At 31.6% G+C, this 12,991-nt stretch overlaps 1 protein-coding gene across 1 annotated transcript; it reads right to left on the reverse strand.

The window, feature by feature from the left end:
- Positions 1 to 4,347: 4,347 nt before the first annotated feature.
- LOC11423326 (serine--glyoxylate aminotransferase) lies at positions 4,348 to 7,957 on the reverse strand. The gene is made up of 6 exons (XM_003617248.4): positions 7,823 to 7,957; positions 6,867 to 7,104; positions 6,212 to 6,496; positions 5,317 to 5,683; positions 4,945 to 5,155; positions 4,348 to 4,640 (listed from the first exon to the last, which is right to left on the reverse strand). The coding sequence occupies exons 2-6, from the start codon at positions 7,069 to 7,071 to the stop codon at positions 4,503 to 4,505; spliced, it is 1,206 nt and encodes a 401-aa protein (XP_003617296.1). The 5' UTR covers positions 7,072 to 7,104; positions 7,823 to 7,957; the 3' UTR covers positions 4,348 to 4,502.
- Between the last annotated feature and the right edge of the window lie 5,034 nt (positions 7,958 to 12,991).

The raw sequence follows: 12,991 nt of genomic DNA on the forward strand, positions 1-12,991 counted from the left end.
TGGATACCCTCCGACGCGCAACTCTAGAGACTACTTTTTTAAACTAGGTACGACTAGAATGGACAGCCCTTAAAAGATTTAATCACATGTTTTAATTAATCAAATTACAAAAGAAAAAAGGTTTAGAGGAAATAGCAAATGGAACGTATATTTATATATTTCGGATAGAAAGACTTAAGGAAAATATATCTCTACTAACTCTCAAATCGATAATGAAAATATAAACTATTTATCCTTTTGAATCATGTACTATCCAATCACATTATTCCCAATGCATTGCACTGATAGAGTATAATACATGAAAGAACAGAAAAAAATAATCTCAAGAATAATTCATGTGACTCAAATTCTTGAAGGGATTAGAGGAACATTGTTCAGTAAATAAGCACTTGCAGCAGTAACTCCACTTCCAAGCTTGACCGGGTAACCCACATCTTTGAGTGTCATCTCCACACTAGACAACCCAAAATTTGCAATGATTATAATTTTTTTTATAAACGACAATTTTTATATTATAAATTCTTGACATCGCCTAATGATTTTTTTTAGTTTGTCCTTTGATTTGTTAAATTCATGCACTAGTATAGAGAACACCTTCAACAATAGGTTTATGCTATTATGATTCAATAAAAGCTAGCTTATGCATTGGCAATAGTTAATTTAAATTATCAATTATACATATAATTATCAAAATTCAAATATCCATCACATCAAGTATTTTAACAAAACTACTATGCCCTAGATTAAGTGAGTCATTTGTCCATTTCACACATATTAAGAAAAATGTATAAATGAAAAAGAGATAAAAATGATTTTAAGTGCTTTCGTTAAGTATTGATGAATTCTCCACTATCATAAATGCAAAGTGGAATATATTGAATTGAGAGTGATGAAAGTAATATTAATTAGAGTTATAATTGAAAAAAGTAATTAATATTGTATTGAAAAATAAAATGAGTTTTTTTTTTTTTTTGAATCAGCAAATTTTATTAAAAACCATATCCCTATTCAAGACGAACAAAGATCGGTAATTCAGAATACAAATCACAGGTGTCGTATATAGACAGAGCACCCGAAAATAACCATCATAAAGACACCCCTCCTCATAACACTTAGTCAACCCTACCTTCAACACCCTTGAGGACAACACCCACTAAAATAAAGATCACCACCTAAAACAGACTCTATCACGAAACGACCACTGAAAAACGGTATCCATAACCAACATCGCCACTACTTATCCCAAAATAACACCCCTCTTAACGAATCACCATGTCCTCAACACCAAAGCTGAGCCACTATTCAAAAGATCAATCAGCTTCCACTACCTCACAACCTCTGGTCCACCGAAAGAACACCAAAAAAGCTCAAAACCAAATGCTTGAACCAAAGAACTGACTTCCGATCTCGAATCAAAAGTGATCGGCCCACCAGACCACATGATCAAATCAGAAGGGCACCCCAAACCGTCGGTTCACCAGAGAAACACTGTCGCCAACCAAACAAGATTGCAACTAGACGCCAACTCCCGATCTCGAATCAAAAGTAACCTGCCCACCAGAATCCAGCACACAATAAATAAGACAGACGACCATGCTTTGCGGTGGTGCAAAACATCAATCAAAAAGGAAAAAATGCTCAGCTTGAAGAACACACCCTCACAACACCCTAAAACCCCTTAACAACCCCAAACTAAAACAATAGCCAGCGACACCGAAAATGGACCCGAATAACTGAGGTGGCATCCAAAAGAAATCACCAACAACAACCACAACCTCCACGATCACACATCAACACCAGGGCCATCACCACCACCACCACGCCTCACCCCCACCACCAACACCAACAAGACAACAAAGTTGAAAGACTTCAAGGAAAGCGGCCACAACGCCATAGCATTCCGAAGAAGCAGCCACGAAGAATATACCCACAAGCCAACGATAGAGCCAAAACTACGCCGCCAAACCGCCTCACCAAGAAAACAGACAGCAACACAAAACATATATATAGGAAGACGAAACACAACTACAAAACATAGGCAACGACGCCAGTTTGAAGCAGAATCACAACCTAAATCAGAGAAATGCAGCTGCCGGTGACATGGAGAAAACATATGTCGCCGGAGTAAACAACCAACCCCATGAACCTGCGGAACTGACCGAATGGAAGCTGATCTCAGCAACAAAATCACCAAAACCAGTACCGAACGTGAAAGCACGTGAGACACCCAGAGAAAAAAGTCGATATATACCTAAAACCACAAAAAAAAAACCAAGCAACCAGCACCACTACCCACCGTGTATGGCCGTCGGAAAGCTGGTGACAACACCACCAAACAGTAACACAAAAACTTAAACAACCCAAAAAAAAAAAAAAACCAAACGCTGGAGACCCACAGAAACAAAACAACAATCGACGACACCAAAGCCACAAAAGGGTTTTACGACAAAACAAACAACCAAAAAATAGAAAGAAAAACTGAAACGAAATCTGAAAACAGCAATAGCAGCAAGTCTCAGAGACCCAACAGAACGATAGAAACCCCAATCCTAAGAGACCCAAACTCGAATTCAAAGATACAACAACGAATCTGAAACAAAAACACAAAACACAGGTTCTCTCTATCTTGGAGTCACGTGAAAATGAGAACAAGAGAATGCTAGGGATTATGTATGTGGCCTTAGAAATTATACCTTTTGGATGGTACCATCGGGGGAGGCGTATGAATATGTGTGATATAAAAGATATCTATCTATTATTATTGTTAGGGTCTTGTTAACGAGTGCCTCCGGACTCCGGGGCACTCTTTAAGGATTCTAAGAAAATAAATTATTCTATAAAAAAAGTGAAACATTTCAATTTCCAATGCGCTAATGACATAAATTTTTAAAATAAAATTACTATTTAAACGTCTTAAAAAGTACCCCAGGATACTCGTTAACATTTTCTTTATTGTTATTAGGGTCTTGTTAACGAGTACTCATGGAGCACCCTAAACATTCCAAAATAAATTTCGGTGTATAGTTGAGATTTTTTGTTTTCATAAAATTTGATGCTACAAGATTCTCACTATCTTGGAGTCATGTGAAAATGAGAACAAGAGAATGCTAGAGATTATGCATGTGGCCTTAGAAATTATATATTTTGGATGGTATCATTCGGGGGAGGCGTGTAAATATATGTAATATAAAAGATATTTATCTATTATTATTATTATTATTAGGATCTTATTAACGAGTATTCCCGAAGACATCCTATAAACATTCCAAAATAAATTTCGGTGTATAGTTGAGATTTTTGGTTTTCATTTTATTTGGTATGGAGAACATCAAACAAGGGATGGAATCACACCGAGCCATATAAAAAGAAAGTAAATCCAAAGAACCATAATGACTCATCACCACTGCTGAATGTGTCTAAGTTTCTCATTTGTCAAGTCTCCAACCCCACAAATCACGTGTAGCCAATCTTCTATATTATGTCAATCTATGACTATGGTTTCATTTTTAGGATCGATTTTTTCTGAATGTGTTAATAGTCATCCTACATATAGTTGGAAGTCATTTAATTCAAATCAACTACTTAATTCTAAATTACTGCGATATGCATGTATTAAGAATTTTGCAACTTTAACCTCTTGTTTGGGTTCCGAGTAATTTGTTATAGTTCACTTCTAACAAGGGACAAATTTATGAACACTTTATTAGGTGTTTTTTGTGCTATACTTAATTTGAAATACAATTTTTTTTAACTATAACATACTTTTCAGAAAAATTATAAATTTGAAGAAATCGGGAGTGATGGATATTTCAAAGTGAAGAATTGCCAAAAAAAAAAAAATCTAATAAAATGCACATAAGTTACCACAACTACGTCGAAATATAATTTCAATGGTATCATATTGCTTTATAAAAAATGCATGGATTTTTTTTCCCAAATTTATGAAAATATTGAAGACAAGGTCAAATATTTCCATGGGTTACAACATTGTACCTTATACCTTAGAAACAATTGGAGACTATCAAATTTTTTCACTGTATCTACTTTGGTTTATTACATGAATAAACTTATTTTATTTAAGTAGTAATAATTTAAAGTATTGATGATCTACCTAAAGATTGATATGATCTACCTACAGTAGCTCTTTGATGAAACTAACGTGATAGTTTGGTAAATTTTTCAGGTGTGATCTGCAACTAGAGTTAATAACTTCAAATTCATTATGTTATGCTTTATCCACTTAGAGCCTTTAAAAAAACCTAGAGTGTCTACTTCGTATGTACACAATGGTTTTGGATATGGACACACAAATTAAAGAGAGATCGAACATAATTCTCATTGCTCAAGTAATAAAAATCCACCATCACTTAAACAAACTTCCCAAAGAAAACGAATAAAATTCATGTACTATCCAATCACATTATTTCCAATGCATTGCACTGATATAGAATTAATACATGACAAAACAGAAAATAAATAATCACAAGAATAATTCATGTGACTCAAATTCTTGAAGGGATTAGAGGAACATTGTTTAGTAAATAAGCACTAGCAGCAGCAACTCCACTTCCAAGCTTAACCGGGTAACCCACATCTTTGAGTGTCATCTCCACACCAGCAAGACATCCCAAAAGTTGCAGCTAAAAATATATAACATATGAAATTATTATAATTTTTTATATTATACATTTTTAACATTGTCTAACGATTTTTTTATTTGTACTTTGATTTGTTAAATTCATGTAATAGTATAGATGACAACATCAACAATAGTTAGTTTATGCTTTTATGAATCATATTATCCGTACCCATAGGTATCCATTGACATCCCTAATTTATGATTCAATAAAAGCTAGTCTATGCTATTAGATAATTGAATAAATTAATGTCTCTATCTAAAGAAATATGTGACAATGATGGATGTATGAGAAATAAATAGTTTACCTCATTTAGATGGCCAACATGTCCTATTCTGAAAACTTTTCCAGCAACTTTGTTCAATCCACCTCCTAAGCTTAAATTGTATCTCTTCCATGCCCTACTAACTATTTCACCACTGTCAATGTTAGGAGGAACAACAATAGCAGTCACACTTGCACTATACCACTCCTCCTTTTGGCAACAGTTCTTCAATCCCCATGCCTCTACTGCAAGCCTACATTATAGTAGATAAGACATAGGAAACATAATAAATTCAAGTAATAGAAATAAGAATTTTTTGAGCCGCATAAAAAAAACTTTGACCAAATCTCTAGTCAATGTGCGATTTCAACATATCTCTCTTGCTCAGAACTGGACATTAAGTATGAAAAATACCTGGTTGCTTTGGCTAAACGCTTGTGCCTTAAAATCACATTTTCAAATCCTTCCTCAAAAACCAAGTCAAGGGCTGCCCTTAGACCATAGAGCAACTGAATGGAAGGAGTGTATGGCCAATAAGTTCCCAAGTTGTAGCATTTCAAGTAACCATTCCAATCAAAGAAAGATCTAACTGATGTAGCAGATTTTGTAGCCTCAATGGCTTTAGGACCTGCACATACAATTCCCATTCCTGTAGGAAGAGAAAGAGCTTTCTGAGAACTCGTCACTACCACATCTACACCCCATTCATCCATGCGGAAATCAAGAGCGCCGATTGAAGACACCGCATCAACAATAATGAGTGCTGGGTGCTGGTACTTGTCTGAGTAAAAAAAAAAAGTGAGGATAATCACTTTGTTTAAGATAAGTAAAAAAATGAAAAATATACGATAATAATTAAAACTACATGCTTGAAAACTATTGATTGGAAAGGATGATACATAGTTTTAGACAAAAAAAATTGTCCTAAGATTATGTCATACATGTTTTAGACTTATTTTGAGTTGAATCATGAAATCATTGCCAAGTCAAACAATTGTAATGAGACCACAAATATAACATTTGAAATCAATTATGTTACACCTTATTGCAATGCAAATATATGACTATATGTAGACACTTCATGTGCACACAATCAACAAGGTATTAAAAATTTGGGTATCACAAATATATGGAAAATTTCAAAGTTTCACCAATGCCAATAATCAAACAAGCATGATTTAAAACTTAAAAATAAGACAATGTTCCGACATATTCAAATATCTCTCAAGATATAAACATGCAAAGTTATGATGATGACTAAAATATTACATAATAATTTAATAGCAATCATAATTAGAAGTATTCTCACCAAGGATTTTTCTCACTTTAGTCAAGTCATTTGTGACCCCTGTTGTTGTCTCATTGTGAACAATACAAATTGCCTTTATGGTATGTGTTTTATCCGAAGCAAGTTTTGATTCTAGTGCATCAAGATCGGCACCCTGTCCCCATTCACTTTCTACAACATCAACTTTAAAGTTGAGCCGTTTTTGTTGTTCAATCCAAAGCAAGCTGAATTGGCCAATTAGAAAAGATACGGTACGATCCCCAGGAGACAATGTATTTGTCAATGCACTCTCCCATGCACCGGTACCTGAGATGAAAAAGAAAAATAAATGAACGATCATAACATAAATTATAAGTGTTGAAAAACTTATCTATAAAATTAACAAAATTTCAATATAATTTATGAAATTGAAAGTTTTCAATCATACCAGCGCCTTATTGACTTTGAGTCGGTCAATAGAAATTGTCCGATACGGATTAATGTGATCAAGATTTTTCAATTTCAATCTTAGTAGGATGTGTTTAAGTCCTCGATGTAAAAAGGTAAAAGATCTAGTCAACTAGAAAACATTCTAATGACTAAGGAAATATATTAGACTAACATCAACTAAACTATTACAATGAAGTAATATATAAACAACTTAATGAACAATTTGACAAGTCCAATTATACAATACCAGTTGTGGGGATGAGAAATGGAATTCCAGAAGTAGTCTTGAAAATTTTCTTGACATCATCAAGTAAAGTTTTTGTCAATGTTGTTATTGCCGGAGTACGATGGTTCTCGTTGTTTCTATTCATCGCACGAATAACATGTTCAGGGATGTTGGTAGGCCCAGGAACAAAGAGATGATTTCTTCCAGGTCCATAAGCAAAATCCATCTTCCTTCTATGCTTCAAATCTCAATCTTCAAACTATTTCAATTCAACCAAAATATAAAATCCATTAAAAATAAATATTTATCATATTAATTACAATGATCCTTGATATCATTAATCGCTTTATATATAAGAACGATTTTATGATTTCCAAAACTAAAATTCTTTGTTGAAGAAAGCTCAAATTTTTACAAAAAGAAAGAAAGAAAAAAAAATTGTGGTTAGAACAACCTAGAATAGCTACTATGACATGTCACAATTTCATGTGTTATATGGACTTGCTACTAAATAAATCTCCAATTGTAAAATTCAATTTTGGTTCTTAATAAACTATCTCTAAGTCTACATGTCACATAAAATATCTACCTATGTTTCACAATAAACTTGGATTCTTTAATCTGGGGATCGCAGCTTTGACCCTAATATTGTTACAAACAAAAATCGGTACCAATGTAACTTTTTGTTTACAATGATTAAAAGTGGTAACAGTGTGATTTATAAACAAGATCATCATCTACATATATCCTCAAAACTTGAATTTTTCAATTCCAAAACATTTTCTATTGGAAAGCGAATAAGATGATAATGAAATGAGAATTACATAGACACAAATGCATGACAAAACAAAACATAAAATACATGCATATATATCAAATAACACGTGATATTTCTTTTGTGTACAAAATAAGTACATGAGAAAATGAGTGTAGGTAAGTGGCGGCGGAAGAAGAAAGGAAGATAGAGATGAGAGTACCTATCGCCCTATTTTTTTGTTGGTAGAATGAATGAATGCCTTCTCTCCTGTGATACGATAGAAAAATTAATTGTATGAAAAGGGAGAGAGAGAGAGAGAGAATGAGTAAAGCCTCTTTATAATATGGATGTTAAACAGATAAGTAACGTATTAGGCCAATAAACTCAATTTATTTTCAAATTTCCTTTAGGAAGAGCCTCCTATTATGCAGATAGGATCCTTGTCCATCATACGTGGCTTGTTACGAGAAAGAAAGAAAGAAAAAAAACGGTCTTTTACCATTTTTGAACTGTTTTTTATGAGGTGTTTTCTTTCTTTTCTTTGACTACAATAAGTTTTATTTGTTAAAAAACTATAATGAAATGAAAGAGGCGGAAAGATAGGATCAAATACCTCATATGCAGCTCATCGATGTCTATCTATGAGTAATTAAGACTCCAAATAATAAACATTAATGACACTCCTAAAGTCCTAATAAAAGATAATTTCAAATAATCTTTTCATAATACTTTTCATTTTCTAAATAAAATAATAATAATAATAATAATACTTTTCATAATAACAACTAGCGAAAAGACAGGCCTCACGTCGTCTTTCCGCTCTTTTTATTGCGCTAACGTTTTAATGAAACCAACAACGATCTTTATTATACAACTATTTATTTAAGAGTATAATCTATATTTATACTATATGACAGTCAATCATTTGTTATTTTTAGAGTCTTTTTATGATACTTTTGAGTTCACAAGCAAGCTTAAGCAGCAAGAAAAACAAGAAAAAACTGAAGAAACTTGAAAGACGACATCGTGTCACGATTGTTGAAAACGTGTCACAATTTAAAGTACAGGATGAGGTTTATTCGATATTGGTTAAAACGTGTCACAATGTCTATTTCGTAACACGATTTTAAGAACATGTGAGATAAAAGAGCCACATAAACAAGGAGTTTTAATTGATAGGTGGTATGAATATAAAAATGATGAGATAGGCACTAATGCATGGGCCTATGTCACGTAACCTAAAAGGAGATGCATGCAATGTTTCTAAAAAAAAAAGTCCACATGAGGCACATATAAAAAGGAGTTGTGATATTTGTACAACCATATCTAACAACTTTGATGATAATTTTTATTTACTCTATTTCTATTAATCCAAAACAATAGAGAGAGAAAAAGGAAGAGAGAGATTAAGAATATAATGTGAGTATAAGAGAGAAAGTTGTCAAAAAATTGTTAAAAAGTGGATGTACATATATCATTTCTCTATAAAAAGCGGAAACAGTGAAACAAATTCACGTTTTACGGTTTTGGGAAGAAAAAGAAGCCACACGCGTCACGAGAGAGGGGAAGGCACATGAACATAGAAGAACTTCATCAACAATAGCGATTGGAATTAATTTAAGGAGCAACGTCGACAACGACGAAACTCTATCGATTTATTTCTTTTACTATGTTTATTGTGAATGATAATCTAATTTTTATTCAATTCAATTGTTCTTAATGCTTTTTATATCCTGATCAAATATAAATATGATTTAATGAGAACAAATGACTATTGACCATAGCTTTCGACCTAGATCTAATTGAATTGTTCTAATAAACATGGTTAGTCTAGGAATAGATAATCGTTTGTTAGTGATATTAGGTTAATGTGCTTAAACCTTGAAAGATTATTATACCACCTAAGGAATTAGGGGTTGTAGTTTAAGAAGAGGGTCTTAACTCAAGGGATTGATTATGACTATTTTGTTAACTATCGTGCAACTAGAGAGAATCATTCATAAGAATACGTGCATTATATCAATTAGGGGAACATTGATGATTCGAAAGATCTGATCTCATCTCTCTTCATATTTTGTAACCAAATCTATATTTTCTAACTGAATCTTTATTTTATGTTATTTAATTTTATGCAATCAAATCAAATCTAAACAAAATAATTTATACATCCTAAATATTTAATTTATTGCTAAATTGAGATTAATACAGTCTTCGTGAATACGAACTTCTTTTATTAATTCGATGCATTTTTAATACACCCGTAAAAAATCTATCAGCTGGGTTGAGACTTTAGAATGTGTCAAGTTCGATTTTTTGTATTAGTTTAAATAAGCTACTTTAAACAAAAAAAAAAAAACTATCTATATAATTTCAAATAGCTGACTGACAAAACTCAAACACATTAAACATAGTTAAAAATCGCACACAACATATTAAATATCTATGCAATCTTTAACTATCAATAGGTAATTGATAATTTTTTCTTATAAAAAGGTGATTGATAATGTTTTTTCACTCAACACTAAAATAATATAAGTAACAAAACATAATAACAATATTACTAATTTTTGAATTTACTTTAAAATTATACCCCTAAGTAATCCACTAGAAAAAAATAAATTAACTTTACTCGTTGAAAAGAATTCAAACTTTTGGCTTCTTAAAAGAAAGAAAGAACAATCCCAAGACTTCAAGTTATGCAAGCCAAAAAGTATGTTTTTGGAAGGAGCAAGTTTCAGCTAGTGATTCAGTTTCGAGTAACAAGAATGATCACTCCAACCAACAGAATTCAAGAGATGTTAGGAAAATTAAAATACCGTGCTTTATTGTTACTGTTCTAAAAGGTTGCTATTGACGAACTTGGTATCCGAAATAAATACAAGATAAACAAAACTAACTCCCTAAACTTGAGAACCCCTAAAACAAAAACAAAAAAAACTAATTCGCAAGACTTACTCAAACTGAAAATTTAAATTAAAAGATAATTGCAAAGTGCAAATCTAGTTTAATAAAACCGTTAAATCGTTCCTTCAAACAAATCATAAAATCATAAATGAATCAAGTGATCAAGCTCAAACAAAATTTTCCTGGTGGACGAATAGTTCATCATATACTTACGTTATGGTCGAACTCCATATTACTAAAGTCTTATTCTTCTAAGAACGAAAGGTTGACAAAAAAAGTCATGAATGCGATCTTTTATTATCCAAATAGATTTTTGGTTTGACCATTTAGACTTATTCTTGTGTGATTCAATCGCCCGGTTATCTTGGGGCGTATGTATCATAGCTTAACTAAATATATATTTTTTAACAAGAGATTAACTTAATGTGTTAAAATTTATTGATTTAATAATATAAAATAGATTTTGACATTTTTTTGAAAAAATAGATTTGCACATGATACAAGAGTAATTTACTTATGCAGACAGCTCCTAAAATTAGACATCTTAAATTGCAAGAGAAACCCTACAATACAAACGTGAAATTAAATTACACATTTACACCAAAAGATAGACCTCTACCTCTTTAATAATGGTAGGACCACAACTAGCCATGCATGCAGAATGTGAAAGAATAATTCCTTAATTATACGAGTCTGGCTTTAAAGATGATCACTCTGGCTAACATTGGGTAAGTGAATGATATGTTTTCTCTTTCCCATATTGGTTAAAATTGACAAATGAACTTTAGAAAGGTTTGGTCGACTTCTCAAAAAAATTCTTTATATCTATAAATTGTTAAACAAAAAGTTGCTTCAATATGAAGAATATCTCTACATTACCTCATCTTTAAGGTTTTCGAGTTTGAGTTGTGAATGAAAAATTGTGGTTGAGGGAAAACCTTACTAAAGATTGTTTGACAACTTCCTAAATATTTACTGTAGGTTAAATTAGTGGATACTTTACAACAATAACATGATTATTATTAGTTTTTTTACAGACAACAATAACATATGATTATAAGAAAGTATGCTCATGTAAAAGAATTAATTTCTATCTCCAACACATACACACACATCCACATGACATGAAAGCAATACCACTGTTATGAATTTTGAGGAGGGTTTTAATTAGAGAAAGGTCTTTTCATCATGTGGTACGATATTTTTAGAAAATTTCGGAAAATTAGGACGACTGGAGCAAAAGGGAAACCAATTTTTTTGTGAATTGTGGCTAAATTCAACTTTCGTAAAACGTGTATCACATTTTTTTATCAACAAAACATGTATCACGCATACAATTATTTTGTGAATTGGTGTTGGTCTAAATCACTAACAAAGGGTTGGAATTTTATATAGTTTATTTTTTTTTATGAAATTTTATAACTTGAAAAGATATCAACCTCATCAAACAAGGGCGAAAGCAACCATAAGAATTAACGAGCTAATATTCAATTTAGTTCTTGAATGTGTAATGAGCAGCCACAATAGTCCTTCAATGTGTCAAAATAGTCATTGATTGTGCACTTTGTTAGTCAAAATAGTCACTGCCATTAAAATGTTTCGTTAATATTGTCATATTAATCATTCAAATACTTACTTATTATCGTATCAATCTTTAAGTATTTAGTTGCTATCAATTCAGTCCTTATATGAAAAAAGTTGTTGTGATATTGATGAATTATTTGAATGTTGAAGACTATTTTGAGGAACATGGTGCACAATCAGAGACTATTTTAAAAAAATTGTACATTAAATGAGTACTGTGACTCTTTGTTACACATTCAAGAACCAAACTGACTATTATTCTATTGATTAGTTGAGTAAAATAATACTTGTTTTGTATGAAACTGCGGATTAGTATAGATGATGCTAAAATTAGTTAATTAATCATTAATTAATTTATGTGTTTAGCACGCCCCACGTCCCCACATATATATATATATATATATATATATATATATATATATATATATTAGGTGATATTAAAATTAGTTAATTAATCATAAGTTTTTGATTTTTTTTTTAAATGAGTCTTTGGTATTTATTGTAATATATACATTTATTTTTAGACTATTGTAATATGTACATTTATTTTTTTATATTTTTGATCATTTTTATTTGACTAAATAGTAAATAGTACTACAACGTGTAATAATTTATAAGTTGATTTAAAAAAAAAAATTATACTTTAATTGAGTCGAGATGTTTTTTGTTATCTATTATTTTTTTGTGGTCAAAATGGAAGTAACAGATGTGGGTGCATGCGTTTAAATACACATAGGATACGAGGACAACATCAAACTTGCCGTCCACAATAGCATGAGCTCGAATACTGACTGAATTTTTTTGAAGTGAAATGATATTTGAACAATCACTTTTTGATAATTTTTGTGACAACTTTCTCTCTCATACAGACATTGTTCTTCTACTTTCTCTCTCTATTGCT

Source organism: Medicago truncatula, chromosome 5 (genome assembly GCF_003473485.1).
Source record: "Medicago truncatula cultivar Jemalong A17 chromosome 5, MtrunA17r5.0-ANR, whole genome shotgun sequence".
NCBI lineage: Eukaryota > Viridiplantae > Streptophyta > Magnoliopsida > Fabales > Fabaceae > Medicago > Medicago truncatula.